This window comes from Ciona robusta, chromosome 1 (assembly GCF_009617815.1).
Source record: "Ciona robusta chromosome 1, ASM961781v2".
Classification (NCBI taxonomy): domain Eukaryota; kingdom Metazoa; phylum Chordata; class Ascidiacea; order Phlebobranchia; family Cionidae; genus Ciona; species Ciona robusta.
Window position 1 is genome coordinate 8,334,115 of NC_143235.1, and position 25,504 is coordinate 8,359,618.

Genomic DNA, 25,504 nt, shown 5'->3' on the forward strand with positions numbered 1-25,504 from the left:
TATATATTCTTGAAGAAGAAGCATTCATTATACCAAATCTACCTTTTCTCTCATTTTAATTGTGCCCCAATCGGAAGTTGCAGCGACGCAAGTGGCCAAATCCGATTGTTGTCATGTGAACACAAACACTCCCTAGCAACCATGGCTTGGTGAATTTGCAACAAAAATCTTTGTTGAGTTCTAAGCTTCTACTAGTAAAGCACATAGTTTATACAGATTTGGTTGCAGTTTGTAAGATTTATAAAATCTAGCATGGCTACTTTGAGTTTAAAACCTGCTCAGAGATTTGCACCAGCAGACTGGTTTGCTTCCAACGATTTTATTTCAACAAACGCCGAACGTCAACGCGAGTCGTCACATCAAATCAGACAAGAAGCCAGGGAGTTAGTGAATGGTATGTCAAATATTGAAATTATTCTAACTTACTTAATATAAAGCAATATGCTGAAATGAGTTTATACGAAAAAAATTGGCTTTCCATTTGTAGTATAATAACTGCCAATGAGTTTATATGTATAAAATTTAGTACTTTAAATAATGTATATCTCTTCAATGTGATACATTTAAAAGTTCATTTGTAGTAACTGCCAATCAAACCAAGTGGGATCAACATGACAACAACACTCGACTCGATGACCGAATTGATGACATCACAAAGTGGAAGGAAACTCTTGAACGTTGCTTAGATGAGACAGATGCTGAGATCCATGTATGTATTATGATGTCATAACAGATGATATTTTAAAAATTGTTAAAAAAGGAAATAATGCATTTTATATTATTAAAATGTTTTATTTCCAGTGGTTATAAAAAAAATACCCTGTGTTATAACCGAGTAAATAATTTATGCCACGAAGAATATAATTAATATAGTTGTTATTTATTGATTTTGTCATAATTATTATTAAATCATACGATTTTCTATAACATTAATTGATTTTTTATTATCTAACCTGCATTTATCTGATACAGGCTTTGAACCGAGCTAAACTAGAAACAGAGCAAGCGCTTGAGGAGAAAGCCCTGCCACTAGATGTTGCTATTGAGTGTTTGACTTTAAGAGAAAGTCGCCAGTCAATAGATATCGTGCGAGATGGTGTGGAAGCTGAACTACACAAGGTGATCTACAATTTACACTTATATTACGGCGCCGTGGCGTAGTGGTTAGCGCGCCTGCCTGTAACCATTAGGTAAAGGGTTCAAGGCTCGTCGCTGCTACCATTGTGGGCGTATGTGTCCTTGAGCAAGACACTTAACGACAATTGCTCCAACCCAGTAGTCACTAATGGGTTGTCCAAATTATCAGCCATACATAAAATGAAAAAATTCCCCCCAAAAAAATAATCACCCACAAAATAACATACTTGGTAACTCGTAAGCTGGCGCGAGGTGCACACCCGTGTTATAACGACTGTCGTTTTCCGGCCACGCGAGGATAAAGTAAGTTACACTCACTCATATTTCTAAGAAATTTTGTTTTAAAAAGATTTATTTAAATATTGTAGATGAGTAATTATTAAGCATTTGTTTTCACTGAAGGTGATTAACCAAAATTGGGCACATTGATATTTTTTATAATTTGTAATAATTACCATTCATGTTACAGGAAGTTGAAGTTATCAACAAAATCAAAGAACATTTACAAAAAAGAATTTCAGAAGCTTTTGAGCAGCTTTGGTAAGTGTCAAGAAAAGTTTATGCATAATAGTATACTGTTTTCTTTTTGTGTACCAATTCCAATATATGAATCCCAATTTTTAGTTTGTTACGTGAGGCACGTCAACAGCTTGCGAATGATCAAAAAGATAAGTTTGAAGCTCAAGGAATTGATCAATCTTGCTACCAACTCAACAATAGTTCAGGTGGAATTTCATACAAACCAAACCCAACCCGTGTTTTAAAGGAGTAAGTTGTTTTGTTATTTGCCTCTGGGCCTTTTTAAACTTAAATTATGATGGAAATAAAGAATGTGTTTTTATTATTTAATCACAGAAGCACAACTCCTGAATCATGGCATCAATTCTCCCAATACAACAAGGACAGAGCTGAGGCTGAGATGAGAGCCAGTGTTGCCCTACGCGAGGCAATAGATGCAACTCTAGCTCAAACAAGAAATGAATTGGAAGCACAGCGTTCAGCAACTGAATTCTCATACAGAAAACGCCTGCATGAGCTTGAACGTTCTGAGGGTGAACTTGTGTGGCAACAGAAAAACGTAGGTTTATTACTACTTTTTATGTATTTTATAACATCCCAATGTACACATATCAATAGATAGGCTATAATACACTGGAATTGTAGTTGTGGAAACAATTTTTATGAATATACGAATATAAGATTTATATAAATAGACAAAAGAAGAAATAGCAGAAGTAGAAGCTGATATTCGCAACCTGGAGCAAGCCATTCGTGATAAAGCTGCTCCATTGAAGGTTGCTCACACAAGACTTGAGACAAGAACCTACCGACCTAACGTGGAACTTTGCAGAGATAAAGTTAGTTTTCCATTTGTACAAGTTTTGTATAAATTTTCTGAAAAATCAGTATCGTAGCTGGGCATACCAAGGTCACACAGTATTCAAGGGATGCTTGTTTTGTACATCGTGCCAGTACTTCTTAGAGTGGCTTTTAAATGAAATATGATACGACCAGAGCGTTTAAATACCTGTAGCAGAATACAACAATGTAGATCACTTATTCCTACAAGGCTGACAATAGTGTAGTTTGGTAACCAGATCGTAGAAACATTGATTAAACGCCATCACGCTGGTTGTGTGTTTAACTGCCACCAACTCATCAAACACATTTATTTAAAACCGCCAGTGACTTTGAGTAAACTTTAGTTTTTTAATCGTTATAATCCTTTTTTTTCCAAATAGCCTCAATATGGCTTGACTGAGGAGGTTCACCAGATTGAAGGAAGCATCGCAAATTTGAAGGAGAAACTTGCACAAGCTCAGTAAGTATATGCGTTCCATTGCAACACTGTCACTTGCCTCCTTACTTATACTTATCACAACTTAACGCTGTTTGTTTTGAATTTTTCAGCCACGCTCGTAACGGACTGTACAAGAACCTCTACCGCATCGAGCAAGATCTTGCGTGCAAGCGTAATTCCTTGAAACTTGACCGCCAGTGTGTCGACGTTCGTCGTAAATTGGTCGTTCCTGCTGAAAAGTATGTGGCCCAGCGACCAAACGATAGTTTCTTCCGCACACAAGGCAGAGAATCTACACCACTCAACCCAATTAAGACCAGCCAGCTTGACATTGCCTAAAACAACTCTTTGTGATAATGCGCTTATTAGCAATGATTACATAACGTTGTGTGAATGTTTGTAATAATTCTGGTTTAACTTGTGTGTTTGAAGACATATGAAATCTCAATAGCGCTTGTAATCATCGTCAACTGTTAACAATAGGGCAACAATTTTTTGCGTTTTAATTTGTTTACATATAACCATTTAAAAGTAATGAGACACTTACATTTACCTGCGAATGGCTGCCGATTCGCTGGCACTGATAACAAGTATAGAGATTATTATTTCCGGTTCTTTATTTATCCCACTGCTGTATGCGTGTTTTAGATAATGCGGCCGTTTAATTCACTCCACGAAATTACCGCCATGTACATTTTTTGCTTTAAATTAAATCGTCTTGTTGCAGAAAAGTTACGTAAACTTTTATCACAGCAGGTACTCGTCTGTAATTGCGCCATGAAGTGTAGTTCGTTTAGCTCGCGTGTTACCAGTTTTTCTTGTACTAAAATATGACTGGGCGAAAGGGCTTCGATCTTTAAGCCATGTACCACTTTCTGTTACGCCTGTGTCGTGATATATTTGTTCCGACCGTTGAATATGTACCGGTCGCTATTGCGCATGCGTAGTAGGTCGGAACAAATATAATAATTCAAATTTAATACGACCCTCATTTAAAAACGTTCCATACACGACGTTTACACTACAGAACGAAACTTCAGTTTTCGATTTAAAGTCAGTGACTCAGTGGAACTGAGTTAAGTAGATGTTATTTGTAGCCTATAGAATAAGCAAGTACTATTAGCAAATTTATTCAATATTTGTTTAAGAAGCATATTTTACTTAATTTACTAACAGTTTTTTCAAACAGCAAAACACCAAGACTTAAATGCTAAAAAAAGTTACTGCACATGCGGAATAGCGACCGGTATAAATATATATCATATTCCCCACCGGCTTATTCTCCCCCCGGTTTATTCCCCCGGGTATTCCCCTCCCCCGTGAGTACTCCTTTAGGGCTTTTTTCTACTGTTTACTCTAAAACATGTTTACTCCAAAATATTAGTTTACTCTAAAATATTTGTTTACTTCAAAACATTTGTTTACTCCAGAATATTTGGGAATAGTGACGAGAGACGGAGGAAATAGGCACAGGGGGGAAATAGCCGGGGGGATATAGCCTAGAACCCTGATCTATATAGCCACTAACGTGCGTAAAAAGTGTCGATATTAACCAATATGATAAAATTTAAATTTTTCCTTTTTTTATGTATTTACAAATAGTGTACCATGATGAATGAATGAATGAATGAATGAATGAATGAATGAATGAATGAATGAATGAATGAATGAATGAATGAATGAATGAATGAATGAATGAATGAATGAATGAATGAATGAATGAATGAATGAATGAATGAATGAAATTTATTTCGTCTCTTCGGTCACGATAACTAAGAACAAGAGAGTTGATAAAAGCGAAAAGACAGGTAGTAACGGTAAAACAACAGTTGTTAAAACACGCTTATTGATAAAAAAGAAAGAGATATTGTTTTGAATAAAAGGTGTTACCGTTACACCCTAAATACGATACAATGTAAACAATTTGTTAAGAACATTTAATTAAACATATTAAGGTTCTAATTGGAAGAAAAGTGTGCGTAAGGACACAACCCGCACAATGGGGGGAGTCGGCCTTAAAGGAGATTGATCCAAAGATTGGAGCATGATGGAAAAACAAAACCCCCGAAAAGAAATTCCACCAAAGTTAACAGTAAGCAGTTTCATGTGCACACTTATGTTAGATTTAGAACGAGTGCATTATACACTAATACACATCACAGTTTAAAGAACTTGGGATAAAAAAATAAAATAAATAAGAATAGTGGGCAGCAAGTTTAATGTCGGGTTAGTTGCGAGTTGTTGCTTGAATCATGACCATCGTCGCTGTAGATCAATCTTTATGAAGCCTGGAGCTCAGGTTAGTAAAGAAGGGTTCTTCCTGGTGTTGGTTAAAAACCTGCAATTTTAAGGTACTTGGGGTAGTAAATCTGTTAAAGGGATAGGAAGAATAAGATAAAAAAAGAAAAGGAGTATGTAAATAAAATTTTATAAGAGAATTGCATAATTAGAGAAGAGATACATCAACATACTCGAATCAATGAAAAATTAAAATATGTACAGAACTGAGTGACATGCAGATTGAAGTGTGCTATATATTAATGATCACATAACCTAAATATCGCAGATGACAACATACGCGTATTAAAATGTAAAATATCCAAATCTAAAATGCCGTTGAAGTTTATATGAAGCTGCATAAATAATTACAAACGGTTAACTTTATATGTTTTCTCAGTGGGCTTCTTTCGACATATCCCGAAATTGTTTTGCAGGTAAGTAATAATAGGGGAGAAGAAAACTGTTTACAAGAGGTCAAAGGTGAAGTAAATACGCGGGTGTTACGAAATGTTGGCGCTTGTCACTATTCTTAGCTTTTCAATGTTTGTTTTTGTCTTTTTGACCGTGAAATGTAAAAAGGTACATCGTTATTCTTTATATATTACGTTGTTTTAGATATACCAGTATACGGCTGTTATAATAGTAATTTGCATATTTTTTAACTACTAAATGGCCACGAAAAATATTCTTCAAAATATAAATGCACAATGGAAGGAGAATGACAACAGATCACCAAGTAGAAAGGTTGGTTAAAATAATTCAGACGCTTAAAGGTAATGGTTGTTAAATAATCTACATTTGTTTTATTTAGCGACGGTTAGATGACGTCACTGAAGAATCACAATTACCTTCCACGACCAAACGACGTCATCTTCAAACAAATACAAACGTTGTAAATTCCACAGGATTGAAACAAGGCCTGACAAATGTGAAAAAGTATGAAAATATTACTTTATTTATTTACAATAAGTTAATGTAACTATGACAAAGCCACTTTCTTGGTTCATCTCTGCGAACTGTTCAGTCTTGTTTCATCACCATTTAAATATCTGATGCCTTACTAATTTATTTTAACAGTTCAATAAATCCAAAGAACAAATCAATAAAAAATTTCTTTTCTGATATTCCACGTGTGTCATGTACTAAATCTGAAAAGATTCAAATTTTTAAAGAAGCTAAGAAAACTCCAAAAAAGGTTTGTACTTCCTATTTTAGCCTTTTTAAACAGTAACTTTTAAAATTTTGTTAAATTTATTGGTTGAAATGTTACGAAATATTGGAGAAGTAGGCAATAATTGCCAGATTGTAAAGTTGTATTTTTTTTGATTTGTAAAAATCCAACCATTTTAACCTGAAATACATTATTTGATAATATTTTTGTAGAATGCAACCACTCAGACAAGGAGTGAAGCTGAAGAATTGGTCTGCAGTGATCAACCCAGTGAAAAATATTGGGAACTCTTAGCCGAGGAGCGAAGGAAAGGGTTGCATGAAGCACTAGAAGAAAATAAAGAGGTTTGGTGTTCAGTTGATTGAATGTAACATAATCTAAAATGATAACTATTGAATATTATAATCACCATAAGATGAAATCTGAAATGTATATTTATTTTATTTTAGTTTTTAATGTGCACTGAATTTTTCTTTACAGTTGGCGGATGAAATTGTAAAAAAAGATGAAATTATTGAAGAAATGAAATCTGAGATCGAGCGATTAGAAGAGACTGCCTCCCATGCTCAGTATCTAGCATCAGTCATTGAACAAATTGGTAAAGGTTGTTTGGATGAAACAGGATCAGAAGATGACTTGTCCCAAGCAGATGCCGCATCAGAACAGGGTTTGTCCCAACTTCCAAGTTGCTTTAAAAACTCATAGTTAAATAAATGAATGTTAACATAGTTTTTGTATTGTTTTGTGCAAGAGCTAGGTTTTTATTTTATGTTGTAAGCTTATTGCTTATATAAAATATGTGCAGAAGAAACAACTAAAGACCTCTCTTCTCTGAATCAACCTCAACCAATTGATGAAGAAAAAGGCAATGGTGCACCTGATGCAGTACAATCAAGTGACCATGACAGTGATAAGGAAAACAAACCAGAAGATGCAGAATAAATCGCTTTATTTCAGATTCCTAACTTTTATCTCAGATTTACATTGATTTTTTTTTATCTGATTACTGCCACGTGTTGAACTCATGTAGTGTGTTTTGTGATCTTATTATTAATAAACTGTGAAGACTTTTTGCACAATTTTGATCAATCAGAGATTGTATCCCGCTGGGCTAATTATCCAATAAGAGTACATGGTTCTCAGAGGACGTTTAGACGCAATACAATAGTAATAAAAGAAAATCGAGAAAAGTTGTTGTACCCATCCAACCAACAATATTATGCGCACCGATCTTCATTCTATTCACTGAAAGAGGAGAGCATCACGTTATGTTCACCAAGTATTGATTGCAAACGTAGTAATACTTTATTACATGATCGGATTAGTAAAGGGCAATCGCCAAACCTGTTTTTTAACCCACATGCGGGCTATATAACCAAGGAGACAATCACTATTAAAAAGCAAATAATCTTCAGTATTGATTGCAAACGTAGTAATACTTTATTACATGATCGAATTAGTAAAGGGCAAACGCCAAACCTGTTTTTTAACCCACATGTGGGCTATATAACCAAGGAGACAATCACTATTAAAAAGCAAATAATCTTCGTGTGAATTGATATTAGATCCTTATTAAGTGCCAGGTCAAACAATCGCAATGATAAAGTGGTGAGTCCTTACTATTTCGTAATAAACAGACAAGCATAGCTGAGGAAAACATCGTAAATATAAAGCAGTGCTATTTCTGGAAAATACTTCGGCTGTTTATTACCGACTGTTGCACAGTTTAACAGGTAAATTACATTCATTTTAAACGCAACTGTAAGAAAGGCAGTGCCAAGTTTGTGTTGCTGATTCCTACCGAAAAAAGTATGCGCTGCACGTTTTTAATTATGTATATGACGTTATAGTTAACGCCCACTCCACAATATCCCATATTTTTATAAAATCAGCGCGCATGAACACCATGTATATTGTATATACGTGACATTTATTGCACGAATAATGAAATCAAAAATCTATTGTTTTATGTTAATATAAAGTGAATAAAGCGAACTTTGTACAATACAAATATCACATATATATCAAGAAATAGTGATGGTAAGAAGTAATATAGAATTAATAGTTAATAAGGTCATGCAAGGAATCTGTTGAAAGCATTGTATGCAGAGTCCATGTCAAACAGCATTTGTCGGGCTTGTGGATCTGTGAGATCATCTGATGCTGCCATTCCCGCAAATGTGGTAAGCCTGCGATCGAAAATATGATTAAATAATTTAAAAGTAAAATAATTTTCTTAAACATGAGAGAAATTTATAGTGCATAGCAATAAAAGTAATTGCATAAATTTTGCTGTTGGACATTAAAAATTTCATAGTATCAAACTCATTGCACATTCACCATGCTTGAACTTTTGTTCTTCCTTCAAAATTCATTGGAAGAGTCGTCATCCTACTCATACTCTCTGATAAATCTTTAAGATCAGGATGTAGTTCATCCATTGCACGGATGTCAAGTCGCAACTTATCCATGACTGTGATGAACAACTGTAGGAAGGGAAGTAATATACACTTTTAAATAATGCTTACTGTTAAACTAACCCTATACTGAAAAAATATTACAAACACTCCCATCAGTACTTGTTTTAACTTAAACACAGTTGCACAAAGTTCAATATTGTTACTAATGGGTTGTCTGATACAATATATATAACAAAATATCGTTAACAAAGTATCATACATGGAAACTCGGTGAGCTAGCACCACTGCACCAGGTGTATGAAACAGAATACCCATGTTATAACAACTGCCGTTTTCCGGCCACACAAGGATAAAATAAGTTACATTGATTCGAACACGAGTAAAGACAAACCGAAACAATATCAGCAACACATTTGCTTGTGTTGCCTCCATCATCAGGGATGGTAATTGGTCGATCCTCCCTTATCCTTTCCAATGCTGCATGACAATCCTCAAGTTTGTATCTCTTCACAAACTCATCCAGCGTTGAGACTTCAGTTTTCACCTGGCGGAAAGCGACTTTGTATTGCTCAAGCATTTTGGAACAGGCTCCTGTGTAGCTGCAAGAACAAGTTTAAAAAATATAGAAATGTTCGGCTTTAGTTAGGTGTTTATTTACACACTTACTCTTTTGCTGTAATAGAATCTTTGATGTATGCTTTTTCCAAAGCTTGTAAAGTTTTTATAATTGAATAAAGTTCAGCCAAGTTGTCATACTTTTCTCTTTCTCGAGCATTGCTGTATAACTTTACTTCCTGGTAGAGTTCTGGTCGTACAGTTGACATATTTAGTTTTATTTCTAACTATATTATCTGAAATTTTTAATTAATTAGAAAAGGGGTAATAAATGTTTAAGTAAATGCATTTTAAAAGGGAAAGAACGGAACTATAACAGCACTTCAGGAAAGACAGAATATCCGAAAAAAAAAAAAGTTTTTCACAACCTTGCTAAGAGTACAAATCAAATTTCCTAAAGTTTGAAGAGAATTACAAAAAAAAACGCAACATGAATTGCCAATTTAACTAACAGCACGAATTTAAAAATTCACAACGTCTGTTAAAAAAGTTTTACTAAAATGATAGTAAAACTTTTTTTAAATGGCTTTTATAACAGATTAAACTACATACTTGCGGAGTAAAAGACAAGTTTTTTGTTGAATCATGTCGCGATATAACCCCTATACCAGAGTAACAAGCGAGGCAGGTTGGCTGATGCTGTGACAGTCATAACTATTTTTGTGACGTAACAAAGACAATTATTACAGAAATCAATAAAACAATTTTAGACAATTTTTAAAAGTAATATGTTCATCTGTGAACGTATGCAATCAGTAATTTTGAAATCCTTTCAGGGCCATTTATTTTGCTCCTGCGGGCTGCAGTTTGGGAACCCCCGGTATAAAGTAAAAAATTCTTAAATACAAAATAGTGTGAAGCTTCATTGTTAAATAGGTGTTGTATTTAATTCTTGGTTTAGAGGCCACAGTGAAATGCTTATACTAAATAATAATAATTATAGGCTCTACTTCGCAAAATGTTTAATTTATCGAATGCAGAATAAATTTAGCAGTTATTGAATAATGTTTATATGATGCCAAGTAATGTTTTTACCACAGAAAGCTATTTAGAGAAGCTCTCTTTCACATTACTATCCAAATATGACTGATCATTTTCAATTGATTCATCACCAAGAAATTCAGAATGTAACCGCAAAGAAACCGTTTCACTTTCTTCTAGTTTTGAAAATTCAAAAAAAGAGGGATTCTTTATCTCTAACATTGTGTATGGGGTAGAGATTTTCTGATCATTAATTTGATCAAGCTTATAACCAACTCTCACGCCTTTTCTGCAGAAAAAGAGAACTTTTGAAAATAAATTAAACACGGAAGATGGAATATATACATATCTGCTCCACAGCCAGGTTCAACTTTCACAACTTCTAAATTGTCATTAGTTTTAACCCCAACAGAAGAAAGTTGTCTTTTTGCAGTTGTGGAACTAAAATAAGTTGAGTTTTCTGTGTAATGCAGAATAAATTTAAACATAAAAATTTACACATTGTATATCGATTTTTCTATTGTTTAACTTGGTTTCTACTTAAAAATATTTTACAAAGTTACAACACTTTTCATGTCAAGAAACAAAACTTTTTTATTTAGGGCTAAATATTACGTTAGCCACAATTAATTACCGTAAAATATGTCTTGCTCTAAAAACTTGAGTAACTCAGTGTGTGGGATGGCAAAACCAAATGAACATTGAAACACACATGAAACAACTCCAACAACTTTACCATATCCGTTAACCAATGGACCTCCAGAACTACCTTCCTGGAACACACACAAAAAAGATTATTTTCAAAAGAAAATCACCTAATATTCTCCAAACCTGTTTTTAGCAAGTTTGTAAGCTTAATGAGATGTTACTGTAATGCCGTTCATATTTAAACACTACATAGACATTTTTAGCAAATTTTTAAAGATACAAAATTAAACATCTGATAGAGAAGTCACTTGTCAAAGTTGATTTTATTACTAGTTATATTTAGATTAGTTACCCAGGTGGAACCTGCGTATTGAATATAGGTGTTCCGTGATGCATTTCTGTGATTGGGTTCCACATACTTTCCTGTCTGCTTTGCATTCATCACAGTTACCCAACTAATAGAGTTAGGAAACTTCCCAGGGGCACCAATTGCAAATAGCCAGTCAAGATATTCCACTTCATAATTCTTATCAGCTATGGCAAGATCGGTCTTATTAAGGTTCTGTGTATATTTGATTAGTGGTGATTATTGATGCCCACATTACACGCAGAGAATCAGAATACTTATGATTTGTATGTATGATTGTCAATGAGTTTTTTTGATTATTGTGGGCACACTTTTCAATGTAAAAGTTTTAGTTAAACGCAATAAAAAGATATTATTAAAGTAAATAATAAAGGGGAAAAACCTATGACACTCCTATTAAAAGTTCCAACATAAACAATAGTGTTACTAAAGTCACTGAAGCACTGCACCAAATTTAATTCAATTTTGTTTGGAAAATCTGAAAGACACCTTAATTTAAACAAAAATAAACTGTTTTCAGCAACATAATGAAAATGACAACTTAACACTCGCAAATTTGTACACTTGTACAACTCTTGAACATTCGCACATTATTAAATAATGTTGCAGAGATTTGATAAACAATAAATTAAGATGCTTTTTGCCCCTGCACATTAGACAAATAAATTTAGTTTTTAACTGTTTAGGACAAAACCTTTTTTTAAGGGGGGATAGGCAATAGGTTTTTATTATTACTAAACTGCTCAATGTCTTTTAGCTATAAATGGCCGCAATATCTCAAGTCCAGGGACACACGATGTCTGCGTTCTGCATACAGCACAGGCAGCAAGTTTTTGATTTTTGACGGAAACTTTTACTTAGTGAATCTTTTATCCAATGCACACCATAGTCTGCTCACATTTCACAATACTCAAAAAACATCATTTTTTTCTCAAATAATGCATACCTATGCCTGTGATTTTAAATAATAAAGAAACAATCGCTTTTTCTCTCTACGTAGTGCAAGTCTCTGCTCGCGCATCAGACAGAAACACTATGGATTAATTTTTAAATGTAAACATCTGCTCATGATATGTATAGTGCAGCATTATTATGACGTTAAATGGTTAAAAACATTTGTGTTTGTTACTCACTTTATAATCACCAATAATTCTAAGAACAGCAAAATCTCTTTCATATCCCTTATCACATCGTGTGGTTTTGCATATACATCCATCCCATAAATGAATCTTTAAATATAAAGAAAAACATATTACTTCCTAGAACATTGGTACTCGTGCTGTTTGGGATCAGTGGGCATTGATAAAGTAAAAATTTTCAGAAAACCACAGGAATTTCTATCAAAACTTCACATTACCACCAGCAGGAATTACAATATTAGTTAAACTTGCATTTATACATTTATAGAATAAATGTAATTTATTTATTTACACGTTGGAGCAACAGCAGTTGTTAAAACATGGGTGTTATGTTTCACATTTGTGTTCAGTTATGTACTTTTGATGAAAATTATTTTTTTAAGGTATGGTTAACAATTCAGACAACCCATATTGGACCACTGGGTTACAGCTAGGGATGTGCCGAGCCGAGCCCGAACTCAAAAGCTCGTGCCCGAGCGTCTCCTTTTTTGACGCTCGGCTGAAAACTGGGCCGAGCGCCGAGCCTTATGCTTTAATGTTGCACGCGAGAGCGAAAAATGTTAAAAATGAAAAAAGTGAAGCTACTAAGAGATAACGAGACTAGTCAGCGTAGCTTTCTCCTTAATTATTTTTCGTTCGTTGTGAATTTGCTCTCTCGCAAGTAACGAATCGCAACGTCAGCGAATTTGCCCGTATCGAATTACAGCAGGTGTCGAATTACACGAGCGCCCAATGTTTTCGTATCACATTTTAAATAAAAAGCCAAAAACTCCTAAACTTTTTTATAATGAAATAATATAAATTGCTGCAACCACGGTTTTGCAACCACAGGGTTTTGCAACCTCTAAGCCACCTTTACCACAGACACGCACGCAGCCAGAAAGTGCTAAGACGCACACACACACGCGTTGCATTCAATATAACATTCCTTCGCTTGGAATTAGAACAATTTTTCATTCAATTGTTACGTCACGTGTCCTATCGCAACGTAACTATTAATTATGACGTTTTATAATATAACAATCGGGAGGAATGTGCCCACTGCCCAAGTTGGCAGCCCAACCAACCACGAGATCAAAACATCGTGTATCAGCGTCACATTTTTACACTCTGCGCCGGCGTATGAAATAAAGGAAGACGCATGCGGTAGCATGCATTCCACACGTAACTAACGAAGCAATCGTTGTGAATTTATTCTCGTGAAAAATGACGTAATGAAACTCTGGTTCTCGTGCGGTGCCATCAAACGATGTTTTTTGGCTTCTGTCCAAGCTCGACCGGGACGATACTTTGTAATATCATATTACAATTTATGTTGGTTCCAATTTACTGCGTCGCTCCTCGCTCTTATATTTGCACCAATTAAAATTCACATAATCGCGATTTACCTGCATTAAACTAATCATCAGAAACAAAAATTATACACAAACTACAGATCGTATGGAAGCGAATAAAACACGATTGTTTTCCAACAATCTCGTTTGTGATGTAACGATCGTAAAGGTTTATTCTGACGTAAATAATCGTTACATTATCCAAGATGAACATGCGTAGAAACTTGCTAGTTGTGCCACTGGCTGTAACAGTTATAAATAATTTTTTAATTAAATACTTTTTTGTATGAATTTTACATTTTGCAACAGTAGGAATTATGAAAAGCGAGACGCGTCTTTAACCGCAAACCACGTGTTCTGTATTATTTTGATTAGCGGCGCTTTTCGGCTGAATAGGAACGCATTCTCGTACGCCTTTCTCCTTGATGACGTCATAGGTGCTCGGGCTCGGGCTCGTGCCGAGCTTTTCGTTAAAGCTCGGCGCTCGGCGAACCCGAGCTTTTTCAACTTCAGCACATCCCTAGTTACAGCAGTTCAATTGAATTTTATCAACTCACATCAAATATATTTCCTCCACCTTGAAGAACATGGCTATTTGTAATGATAAGTAAATGACAAGTATGGTTAAAAAAAAATCCGGATCCTAAAAAATTGGCTGAATTTTCCTCTCTGAAAAATATATTACTGTAATTGTACCATAACCTAAACATAAAATAGGTAAAGTATAAGGTCCAATAAGGAGATACTTGGTAATATATAAAGCCTGGTCCATTAAAAATTCTAAATTAAAAAACATGAAAAAGGGGAAAAATTACATGATCCTTACATTTTGCACTGAAGCACGAGAATTTTTTTAGTTTCATTAAATTGTGTGCCAGTGCTTAAAGGGGCATACCAACGAAAAATCAAAGTTTGTGTATTGATAGATATGCTTAAATGTGAAGTTATCATCAAAGTTTCAAAATACAAAACTGCTTTTGAAAAAAATGAGTTTCAAAGGCGTAAATTCAACCGCTGGAGTAAAAAAATGGCTGTGACACAATGCATTGGATTTCCTATAAAAAAAATTTTTTATCCAATTTGATCCTTTCTAGTTTCTAAAATACTGAAGAAAATTCAAATTTTATTTCTGATTGGGTATAATGAATGCTTCTTCTTTAAAAATATATAAAAAAAATTGTATAACATAGTTATGCAAACACGAGGTATGCAGTAACATTTTCAACATGTCAGCAACATCTAAAAAATACTTAATAAGATAATAAAAACTTCAGTTTATCATGTGAAGGTGCAAGACAGGTGTAGCAAACCTTTTTACCCAAGATCTACTTTTCAACTAACCATTCTCACGCGGTTTAGCAGCCAGATCAATATCACAAGACCACTCATATCTCCTGGGTATGCTGAAATAACTCTCATATGCATTTATCCCATGTCTAAGCAACTGTAGCATTTCAATAAGCTATGCCCATGGTTTTATTTTATCAGCATTCAGCAACAACAAATGTACTTTAGGTTTAATTACACAAATTTAAATGACGTTACAAAAACTAAAAACAATCGAAAAGCGTCACACATACTGATACAATTGTTGCGCCACATATCACCTGTAGCGACGCAGAGTTGTGATTTTGAACAGAAATCCCCTTACCTGGTACCATTCTAAAGTGCCACACCAGATTTACTTTTTTGCCAAAATATAGAACATACATACATGATGTCTCACTTACGCAATCAATTCCATTCATAGAAAAAGTTATGGCTGCATGTTTATGGTTTAAAAATTGTAAAAAATGTAAATATGTCATTGTCCCGCTGTAGTTAAAGTTTTGTTTTGGTACCTTCCACAATTTTTATTATGGGGGCAATCAAATACCGGAGGTATATTACAAGCAACATATCTAGTTATGCCCCACATAAAAGGTCAAAATTAATTAATATAAAGCCGTTTGTTACGTCAGAACTGCACTACTAGGTAACTTATGCATGTGTTAACAGTTAACATGATACGAATTGTTACGCAGTCGATAAACACAAGATATTGCTCGATATTACACAGAGTCTAACTATTGCGTTACGATATACTTAACTAAATTATGTTTGAGTGTAAAGCACAGTCCCACAGGTGTCTCTAAAATACGCGCGAACAGCGCGAATGTCTCTAAAATACGCGCGAACAGCGCCAAGGTCTCTAATATGCGCCCGAACAGCTCGAATGTTTCTAAAATACGCGGGAACAGCGCCGACGTCTCTAAAATGCGCGCGAACTGCTCGAACAGCGCGAGCGGTTGCTCTAGATTACACGGAACAGCACTGACCCGGTTTTACCCTTTTATACAATGCCGTTACCACACCTGCCCAGCCCCCCCCCCAAGAAAACATACGTGGTAACTTGTAAGCTTGCACGAGGTGTGTACCGTGTTATAACGACTTTCGTTTTTCGGCCACGCGAAAATACAGCAAGTTACATTTATTCATATATTAGTAGGCTGGGGTGGGGAAAGATGGGACATCTTTAGCACATAATATCTAAATATCCTGATCGCGTTTTAAAACATTTAACAACGGTCTATAGGAGTTGTGAAAATACGGTTTTATAATTCTCTGAATGTTCTTTGTTTACTACTAAATGGGACGAGAAAATAGAGCTGTCCCATCTTCCTCCACCCTACTGTATATATATATCTAACAACATTAAAAGCAAAAAAGTAGGAATCCAGGATAATTCGAGCTGTTCCCGCTTATTCTAACTTCAATCTAAATGATTTGTAAAATGTGTTCGTGCTGTTCGCGCATATTTTAGAGTCGTTCGCGCTGTTCGCGCGGATTTTAGCGCGGATTTGCGCATATTTTAGAGACGTTTGCGCTGTTTGAGCTGTTCGCGCGTATTTTAGAGACACCGCAGTCCGACATTGCCATGTATTTGCAAAACTCTGCTCCCTACTCCAATAACTTAAGTTTAAATCTAAATAACAGTTGTTGGTAGATATAAATAACAGGCTAAAAACAAAGCCTGTAAGTTATATAACACATAAAGCACAAGAACTATTCGAAGCATTACACTTGATTAAAATGATAAAGGTCTTTGCAAATCTAAATGACATCATAACTTTCACTAAACTAAATTCTGCACTAAAGTGATCTGTAAATTAACAGTGTCAGTCTAACTTAAAATATATACTACACAGTGAAAAAGGTATAAAATGTTTGCAAAAATTAAAATATAACAGCAGCAAGCCACTTCAATTATAGCATATATAACTGCATGCATAATAGTTTATCACGAAAGACATTCTTAAATTAAAAAGTTTAAAAAACCCCACAAAAATTATCACTTTGAATTAAAGTTAGAATCAATGACAAGCGAAATAAATGCTATTTGAGAAAAAACACAAAACAAAACCTGTTTGCGAAAAAATGTAATTTTAGTGACCTAAGGCTTGTCCACCAAAGTACCATTGTTTTTTATACCCCACTTGACTATATACAGAAGTGTAGTAGGCTTAATGGGTAAACGAAAGTTGCATTGTCACATATGAAATTGAGACTTGTCACCGGAAACCCCCTGGATAAGTCACTGCTCTGTTTACCACTGGCATCAACATAATAACTTACATATGAGCTATTGACAACAATGAGAGCTATTAAAATAATTAACAAATTATATATTTACCCCTCTTTAAAGATACGAACAACAGCATTCACCGAGTTCTTTACTTCTTGGAAGTAACCATTATTTGCTGTAAATATAAATAAAATACTAAAAGAAGAAATACGAAATTCATATAACAAAGTAGTTCTAACCACTATTATAAATTGTAGTACTTATTTTATAATATTTTATTATATATTATAAATATTCCATCATCCTCTATTAGATCTTATAGTGCAATTGACCATGTTAACGTATAACATAAATGTATAATATATGTGCAACAAAAATACTATAGGAATTACCTCTGGCCATTCCTGAGTATGGGGTGTACTACAGAGTACAGTACAAACATGTATACAGAAAACCATTAACTTAATGAATGTAACTTACTTTAACCTCGAGTGGCCGGAAAACGACATACGTTAAACACGAGTGTTCTGTTTTACACACCTCGTGCCAGCTTACGAGTTACCAAGTATGTTACTTTGTAGGATTGCCGTCATTTAATGCATAGCCTATATCAGATTAAACTTCTAAAGAGAAACAAAACAATCAAACAATAGGAATCTAACCAGTTTTAAATTATTACCCCTTGGTCTTTTGTACAGATCATGGAAGCGTGGCCTACTCAATAGGTCCACAAATCAAAGAACACTATACAACAGGAAGGCCGACCCATTGTTCTCGTCACGCATGAATAGCACTGGATTGGTCGTCCGTAACAACAAAGAACACCATATCAACAACTAACTAAAGTGTGAAACCATATTGCTGCAGAAAATATCGGAAAATTTGTAAAAAATGGGAGTTACGCATTGCGCAGTGCCAGGTTGCAACTGGTCAATGAAATTAGCGAAGGCTAAAAGTATTAAATGTAAAACAATTTTTGGTGTGCGTCGTCCGGAGTTCGCAAAAACTAAAATTGAACGCGAACACCGACAGTACCTCACGAATTTTCTGTTGGGAATGCGGGATGCCAACGCAGGAGATGTCATTAAAAAAATGCTTCACAAAGAAACGTATGTTGCTGGGTTACCCTTATCTTTCTGAATTACCCTATCTGCTGTTGTTTCCTTCTTTGCAAAATATATTGTTTTCTAGAGTTTGTAGTACTTTGTACAGTATCAACATGCCGTATTAATAATGACAATTTCACAATACACAATATATTTAACTGATATACTTCAGTTTAGTAATCAAGCTTTTATTGCCTTGAAGGGCGGGAATTTGTGAGATCCATTTTAGAGAAGAAGACATATTAGAAGTTGGGAAAAAAAGATTTTAAAAATGGGAGCCAGGCCATGTCTTGAGTTACCAAAAAAAATTAATGTGACACACAAAAGAAAGTCACCAGCTAGAAGAGTAGTTCAGCAAAAAATAATTCACAGCAGTATTGAGGAACTTAAACAATCATCCAAAAGACTTAGCATTGAAATGAAAGGTAAAAATTAAATCAGCCAAAATCTAAAAGTGAATGGGTGAATGAGGATAATTAAATTGAGTAAACATTAATGCAGATAAATGGATATTTCATTGTTCAAAAGATAGGTTTGTTTGTGAGATGAAAGAGGACAACCATTTAGTTCCAAAAGTCAGGTAGGGAATTTTTATAGTTTAGTCCACACTAGATTTATTAGTCCAATAATTGTATCCCAAAATAGACTTGAAATAGATAATACAATGAAAGTGCAAGTGATTTCTGTGTATGGATGGATTTGCCCGGATTGCAATGTTATTGACGACCCCAAACATTCAACATTGTTCAGGATTTTAAGTAACCAGAATACATATAACACTTGAAAAAATGATTTGTAACAGCCATTATTTGCAGAAAGTGCAGAAGGAATTGTAATGTGTGAGGGTGTTGGTTGTACTGAGGCAGTTCAGGGTTTAAATTCACATCCAATTTTACAGTGGCACAGTGGAAAAATAAGAACTAATAATATTTATAGGCCCGACAAGTGTGAAATCATCGGTAAATATATGCCAACATGATAGAGTTTATTTTGCAACTAAAAAGTTGCTGCCAATTTTAGCTATTGATGGAAAGGCCAAATGTGAAGAATGCTCAAAGGAAAGTTACCAGGCAACACAAAAGAAAACAAAAAGTACACAGGTATTAACTTATAGTCAAAACTTGAATATCAGTCACTTAGTTAGACCTTGATTTGCTTGTTCAGAATGAATGGAAACAGTTATTTTTGGAAGAGCAAGCAAAAAACGCTGATGTTCCTCCAAATGCAAGGCGGTACCACCCAGATGTCTTGCGTTGGTGCATTGAATTGTATTGCCGTTCTCCAGCAGCGTATGAGCATCTGAAAGCCAGCGAAGTTTTAGTTTTGCCGTCAACCAGCACAATTAAAAGTTACAGGTACAATGATGCTTAGTAGTAACCGACTTTTACAAGAGCCCTGCAATAATCCTATTTTAATTTGTAGAAATCAGATTGCACCGGAACCTGGTTTAAATTATCAGGCAATTGGACAAGTGAAAAAAGTAATGCAAAATTACAAATGTTTGCCAGGCTATGTAACAATGGATGAGATGAAAAGTATAACTTTTTATATATTTTTGTTAATGAAAATTTTAGAAAGCCATCCATGTTTTTAACAGTTCGTGAAAATCTAGTGATCCATGAAGGAAAACTTGTCGGATTCGTTGATTGGGGTGAACCTGACACAAATAAATTGGCAACACACATCCTTGGTAAAGTTTGTACTTTTGTTTGCAGAGTATGTTTCTGTTTGTTAGAAAACATTTAAGTCTTAAAAAAGAGCTTAACATTTACATTTAGGTGGTTTGATGTGATGAACTGTTGTGCAAAATTTTCCATTCGAACTATGAATGACAGCAGAATTAAATTTTTACAATCATTTATTAACCAATTGCTAATGTGGAAGGTAATTTGATGTGATTTGTGCAACTGCCTCAATTTATCCTATTGTATATTTTAAAGAATGACGTACATCAGAACCATGTAGGGGAAGATAAACGTTTACTTGCGACACCTACCCTAATTGGTCTTATATTCACAACAACAAATTACATTGAGTTATGCCGTCAGTTGCTCCTGAGGGAGGACATTCAATATGTTTGCTTCAAAACTTTTACGCAGGACAATTTGGAAGCATTTTTTGGCAATCTGGCAAGTATTTTTAGTACAAGAGATTACATGCAGGTAAAGTAATTTTTCTTATATTTAAAATGTATATGTATATACACAGCGACAACTTGGAAGAAGATCACAAAATCCAGACATTTTTCAAGCTTCATTTGGAATTCAACACATAACACAACGCAAAATAATTAAACACATTAAAGGGGGAAATACCACATTTGGCAACAAAAATGCTTGGACATCAGTATCAGATGAGCCACTGCCAAAAAAGACTCGGAAATCAGACTAAAAAGTGAGCAGATAAAATAATTACTTTTTTTTTAGCTCACCCCGAAGACCCTTTGATTGTTTGTTAAAACCCACATACATTTTTTCAAATAATTTTTTGGCAAAAGCATGTGACAGAAGCCTAACAAATAATTTAACAATATAATGAATTATTTTCAGAATCCTAGTTGGTTCTACCTCTGTAATCTCCTGGATTAGTGTTTGAAAGTTGCTGCAGTTTACTCCAGACAGAACTTCATCCGAAACATTATTAAAGTTGATTTGTGTGGGCATTTTTTTTGTTTGTTTTGTTATTTTTAAATAGACATGCTGCAAAAACAAAAGAAATTCATCAGATGGATACTTCAGGCATCCAGAATATTTTTCCATGGATTTAATCAGCGATCCATGTGGTGATTGTTGGCTAAGACACTCAATAATTTCAGGCATGTCTGGAAATTTTAATGTTGTTTTTCTGATAATATAACCACCTATATATTCCAGTGTATCATTTTCAAACGCCTGAATTTGACCATAGGATGGTGCTGGCACTGGCTCATTCTTTTTCATTATATCTTTAATAATCACCAAGAGATTTTCTGCCGCTTTTGATTTTGTTAGATTTTCTAAAAAATATTTTTTGGCATCCATGCATAACAGTGGAAACTGGCCCACTATCCTGTCTTTGTTTTTAGTAGCAACAAAAGTGTCCACTAACTTTTTGACAAGAGCGACACCTGCGTCTGAAAGCTGTAAATCTGATTTTAACTTCTCAACAACTTGATAAGCGCTCTCCTGTACAACCTTGCTAAGTTCTGTTTTTGTTGCATTAGCGTTTTCAGAAATTCCAGTAAGTTCGTCTGAAAAAGGTGGATTGGCGTCTGGTAATTCTAAATCCTCAAAGAGTAAATCATTAATCGTTTCTTCCGCTAATTCTAAATAATCCATGTTACTGCTTACAAAATATGTTTCGGGTGCAATGTTTCATGGTTTCACCATAGTTTAATAAAGAAGTTGTATTATTAAACTATGGTTTCACTATACGATCAAAGAACATGGCGCCCTCTTGTTTAATCCAGTCCTGCTCAAGCGTGACGGAACATTACGTCATAAAAGAACAAACACTAGTCGGCCTTCCTGTTGTATAGTGTTCTTTGCACAAATGCACATAAATAAAGATGATTAAAGATGTCTATTGACGCAAACAATGCCCATTTTTGTTGTTATTTCTCTCTGCTGCTCTGCTGGCTGGTATCATAATATACTACAAGAGAGCAAAGCTCTAATAAATGAGCACGTATTAAAATATTTAGAGTAACATTAATTACCTTTTGAATAATTGTAACTTACTTTACCCTTGCGTGGCCAGAAAATGTATTTTATGTAAGACGGATAATATTGGACAATCCACTAGTGACCAGTGGGTTGGAGCAATCGCCGTGAAGTATCTTGCCCAAGGACACATACGCCCACAATGGTAGCAGCCACGAACCTTGAACCCATTATCCTTGCGTAACGCTAGCACGCACGCGCGCTAACAACTATGCCACGGTGCAAGTGCCGTAATATAGTCGTTCCGATTGATATATATTTCACCGGTCGCTATTGCGCATGCTCCGAGACGCTACTGCGCATGCGCAGTAGACCGAAACAAATATAACGATGCAACTTTATTACGACCCTTCGTTGAAATCGTTCCAGACACGACGTTTGCACCATAAAACTTATGTTTTTAATTTAAAGTCAGCATAACTGAGTTGGAATGTTATTTGGCTGCCTATAAAAAGTAAGTGCCACTAACAAACTCATTTTATCCCAGTTTAATAAGCACATTTTACTTATAATTTACATATGTTGGTAGACCAGGGGGTTCCTAAATTAAAAACATTTTAGCGGCCACTTTTGGTGCTTTCTACTCGTGCTACTAACATAAAATGTGGGCGTTGTACTAACTATAAGATCCTCTTAGCGGTACCGATTCTAAAATACAAGAGATCACAGATGTAAGGAATAGGCACGTTTTAAACTAATTAGCATAAGATGTAGAATCGGGGAAGATGGGACACCTTTAACACATAATATCCAAATAGCCTGATCGTGTTTTAAAAAATTAACAACGGTCTGTGGAAAAGATATACGGTTTTATAATTCATTAAATGTTCTTTGTTTACTACCAAATGAAAAGAGAAAACAAAAAGAAAAGGTGTCCCATCTACCCCCACCCTGCTATATTAATTAATCCTTTTACTACAACGGTCGACTGGGCTCGATCAAAAACAAATCTGAAGTAACCGTTTGTTTTTAAAGGCGTTTTGTTTTGTGAATTTGGATAAACCGTAATCACTCAGTATTATAGGTAATGTTAGAAGTTAATATTATTCATATTGTGTCGGCGGCATAATGATTTATTGCGAGCGGCAAACTAAAAGAGCGAAGAAACGAGAGACGAGGTGTTTATACGGAAGATGACGATAAGAAAAAGGCACTCGTCTACGCTTTGGTGCACACACGCTAATTGTGCGGTTTTAAATCTGAAAATTTGGTTTGAAAATTATAAATATATATTACGATTTGATTTTAATCAAGAGATTAAAGAAAAATGCTAAGAATTGAGAGTTAGGATAAGTGCGGAAAAAATCGCCCTATCAGTAACAACAAATCCAAGAACAACTGTTCGACGAAAAAGGATCTATATGACCACTACCGTGCTCAACAACAACAAGAACAACTGTTCGCAAAAAGGATCTATATGACCACTTACGTGCTCAAAAAAGGATTTTCTACCGATCCAGCTTTGAATGAATGTAACTTACTTTATCCTCGCGTGGCCGGAAAACGACAGTCGTTATCACACGGGTTTAACACCTCGTGCCAGCTTACGAGTTAGCATGTATGTTACTTTGTGGGTGATTATTTTTTGGTTTTTTTTATTATTTTTTTAAAGTAGGGCTAATAACTTGGATCACCCAATAGTAACCACTGGGTTGGAGCAATTGTCGTTAAGTATCTTGCCTAAGGACACATACGTCCACAATGGTAGCAGCGTCGAGCCTTGAACCCATTACCTCTGGGCTACAGGCAGGCGCGCTAACCACTATGCCACGGCTCCGGACATAATATGTCATACCGCTTTTTGAATATGTTATACCGTTTTAGACACCCGATGTTAGTATATTGTTTATGAGCTGATTGCAGGTGAGCTGCAGTTGACTTCGTGCGCTCGCGGGTGTCTATAAAGCTACGTCCTAGTCTCGGTTATCTAGGAGTTGTCGTTTACCGTTTCCCAGTCTACGTTATCTAGGGTTTTGACTGGCAAGAAATCACACGGTTCTGTCTCTGTTACAGTAACTGTATTTGTCTCTTTTATTTTTATAGTCGTTCTTGTTGTTAGTATTTCGTTCTCTCGTTATTGTCTCATCGTTCTCATCGGTTCTCATAGTTAAGGCGATTACATAAGTATCATCGTTTCTCATAGTTAAATGGCGATCTGTTCTTGTAGTTAAATGGCGATTACGTAGCATATATAGCAGTCGGGAAAAAGTTTGAGGGGAATAGGAATTTCGGGTGTCAGACGAATCGGCGTGATAAATGGCGATAACGAGGTTATAATGAATAGGGCACAATTGGGAGCATCGGCGCTAACTCGCTTAACGGCAGGGTGCATCCGCCGCGTAGTTGGAAAGTTAGCGCGCGACGTCAAAACAGGACAATATTTGGGGACAAAATAATTTACGTGACGTAATACTACGACGGGCCGCTACACCGTTACATAATACCTAAAAATGAATCAACTTTTGTCAGTATAAGTATGTATTTATTGGAGCTCGAATTATATTTGTTTCGATCTACTACGCATGCGCAGTAGAGTTTCGGCGCAGGTGCAATAGCGCCCGGTTCAAATATGTCAATCGGAACGAATATATCACGACACCAGTACGTATTTATTAGAGCTCGTATTGTATTTGTTCCGACTTGCTGTGCATGCGCAGTAGCGTCTCGACACATTCGGAGTAGCGCCTGGTACAATATATCAATCAGAACGAGTATATCACGACACTAGCGTAACAATTATTTTGGATTTGTTTTCTTTTAATAAAAAATATGGGAAACTGTATGCACTTTTATTTGTTTTGCACCAAAACGTAAACAATGCAAAAAGTAACAGATTGTTGTGTTACTAACGGGTTTCCCGATGTATGGCCGCTTTTACCATTTTTCGAAAACGGTCGAGAGAAGATTAAACAGCTCAATATTCCTGTATAGCACATTACTTTCGTTATTGTATTGTATATGCTCTCTGCGCTCTATATAACACCCCGTGTGTGTTGATATGCTATATGTAGAAATTAGTAGAATTGTCCCATATATTCAAATACGTTTGTCTCCCGATTTGTTCATTGTTGATAAATGTTAGTGGTCATTGAACAATATTTGAATGTATAATTTTACCTAATACACAGCATAAAATTTATAAAGCGGTAAGTTAAATTCTAATACTTGTGAAATGTACAAAGTTTGTCACATCTAACAACCAGATTTCTGCCACAAGTGATCGTTGCAATAGGGCCTAT

At 35.2% G+C, this 25,504-nt stretch overlaps 5 protein-coding genes and 1 long non-coding RNA gene across 7 annotated transcripts; 3 read left to right on the forward strand and 3 right to left on the reverse strand.

The window, feature by feature from the left end:
- The first annotated feature begins 132 nt into the window (after positions 1–132).
- Positions 133–3,669, forward strand: LOC149742677 (tektin-2-like). Its single transcript, XM_089894129.1, has 9 exons — positions 133–394; positions 582–709; positions 973–1,119; positions 1,607–1,677; positions 1,762–1,905; positions 1,993–2,215; positions 2,352–2,495; positions 2,880–2,959; positions 3,049–3,669. Exons 1-9 carry the CDS (start codon positions 253–255, stop codon positions 3,275–3,277), a joined length of 1,308 nt encoding a protein of 435 aa, XP_089750255.1. The 5' UTR covers positions 133–252; the 3' UTR covers positions 3,278–3,669.
- Positions 3,670–5,739: 2,070 nt separating this feature from the next.
- LOC149742678 (uncharacterized) lies at positions 5,740–7,468 on the forward strand. The gene is made up of 6 exons (XM_089894143.1): positions 5,740–5,962; positions 6,030–6,154; positions 6,296–6,413; positions 6,602–6,733; positions 6,870–7,056; positions 7,195–7,468. The coding sequence occupies exons 1-6, from the start codon at positions 5,888–5,890 to the stop codon at positions 7,329–7,331; spliced, it is 774 nt and encodes a 257-aa protein (XP_089750269.1). The 5' UTR covers positions 5,740–5,887; the 3' UTR covers positions 7,332–7,468.
- Positions 7,469–7,929: 461 nt separating this feature from the next.
- Positions 7,930–10,411, reverse strand: LOC149742679 (vacuolar protein sorting-associated protein 28 homolog). Its single transcript, XM_089894152.1, has 4 exons — positions 9,476–10,411; positions 9,201–9,408; positions 8,730–8,875; positions 7,930–8,578 (listed from the first exon to the last, which is right to left on the reverse strand). Exons 1-4 carry the CDS (start codon positions 9,631–9,633, stop codon positions 8,464–8,466), a joined length of 627 nt encoding a protein of 208 aa, XP_089750278.1. The 5' UTR covers positions 9,634–10,411; the 3' UTR covers positions 7,930–8,463.
- LOC149742680 (serine protease HTRA4-like) lies at positions 10,079–18,106 on the reverse strand. Its single transcript, XM_089894141.1, has 8 exons — positions 17,851–18,106; positions 17,567–17,633; positions 14,451–14,562; positions 12,554–12,649; positions 11,406–11,615; positions 11,040–11,178; positions 10,751–10,865; positions 10,079–10,694 (listed from the first exon to the last, which is right to left on the reverse strand). Exons 1-8 carry the CDS (start codon positions 17,858–17,860, stop codon positions 10,469–10,471), a joined length of 975 nt encoding a protein of 324 aa, XP_089750267.1. The 5' UTR covers positions 17,861–18,106; the 3' UTR covers positions 10,079–10,468.
- Positions 18,107–18,731: 625 nt separating this feature from the next.
- On the reverse strand, positions 18,732–22,801 carry LOC149742681 (uncharacterized). Of its 2 annotated transcripts, XM_089894136.1 has the most exons (3): positions 21,132–22,109; positions 20,561–20,690; positions 18,732–19,863 (listed from the first exon to the last, which is right to left on the reverse strand). In XM_089894136.1, the coding sequence occupies exons 1-2, from the start codon at positions 21,879–21,881 to the stop codon at positions 20,601–20,603; spliced, it is 840 nt and encodes a 279-aa protein (XP_089750262.1). In that variant the 5' UTR covers positions 21,882–22,109; the 3' UTR covers positions 18,732–19,863; positions 20,561–20,600. The 2 variants fall into 2 exon arrangements, with proteins under 2 accessions (XP_089750262.1, XP_089750261.1); XM_089894135.1 differs by lacking the exons at positions 18,732–19,863; positions 20,561–20,690 and adding an exon at positions 19,892–20,288 and having other exon boundaries at positions 21,132–22,801.
- On the forward strand, positions 20,302–21,425 carry LOC149742682 (uncharacterized). Its single transcript, XR_016387424.1, has 2 exons — positions 20,302–20,448; positions 20,505–21,425. It is a non-coding gene; the product is annotated as an uncharacterized LOC149742682 (long non-coding RNA).
- Positions 22,802–25,504: the final 2,703 nt, after the last annotated feature.

Bases quoted from the DNA above. Each gene is read 5' to 3' on its own strand.
- LOC149742681 (XM_089894135.1), bottom strand. From the start codon at position 21,881: ATGGATTATTTAGAATTAGCGGAAGAAACGATTAATGATTTACTCTTT. The intron at 20,289-21,131 runs GTAGAACCAACT...TCTAACAAACAG, and splicing joins TAATCCAGGAGATTACAGAG to AAACATACTCTGCAAACAAA.
- LOC149742677 (XM_089894129.1), top strand. From the start codon at position 253: ATGGCTACTTTGAGTTTAAAACCTGCTCAGAGATTTGCACCAGCAGAC. The intron at 395-581 runs GTATGTCAAATA...GTTCATTTGTAG, and splicing joins AGCCAGGGAGTTAGTGAATG to TAACTGCCAATCAAACCAAG. The intron at 1,906-1,992 runs GTAAGTTGTTTT...ATTTAATCACAG, and splicing joins CCAACCCGTGTTTTAAAGGA to AAGCACAACTCCTGAATCAT.
- LOC149742679 (XM_089894152.1), bottom strand. From the start codon at position 9,633: ATGTCAACTGTACGACCAGAACTCTACCAGGAAGTAAAGTTATACAGC. The intron at 9,409-9,475 runs GTAAGTGTGTAA...TTGTTCTTGCAG, and splicing joins GATTCTATTACAGCAAAAGA to CTACACAGGAGCCTGTTCCA. The intron at 8,579-8,729 runs GTGAATGTGCAA...TTTCGATCGCAG, and splicing joins AGAACAAAAGTTCAAGCATG to GCTTACCACATTTGCGGGAA.
- LOC149742678 (XM_089894143.1), top strand. From the start codon at position 5,888: ATGGCCACGAAAAATATTCTTCAAAATATAAATGCACAATGGAAGGAG. The intron at 6,414-6,601 runs GTTTGTACTTCC...ATATTTTTGTAG, and splicing joins CTAAGAAAACTCCAAAAAAG to AATGCAACCACTCAGACAAG. The intron at 7,057-7,194 runs GTTTGTCCCAAC...AAATATGTGCAG, and splicing joins AGATGCCGCATCAGAACAGG to AAGAAACAACTAAAGACCTC.
- LOC149742680 (XM_089894141.1), bottom strand. The intron at 14,563-17,566 runs GTAAATATATAA...TATATTTTTCAG, and splicing joins GTTCGTATCTTTAAAGAGGG to AGAGGAAAATTCAGCCAATT. The intron at 10,695-10,750 runs GTATATATTCCA...CTTTTTCTGCAG, and splicing joins CCTGGCTGTGGAGCAGATAT to AAAAGGCGTGAGAGTTGGTT.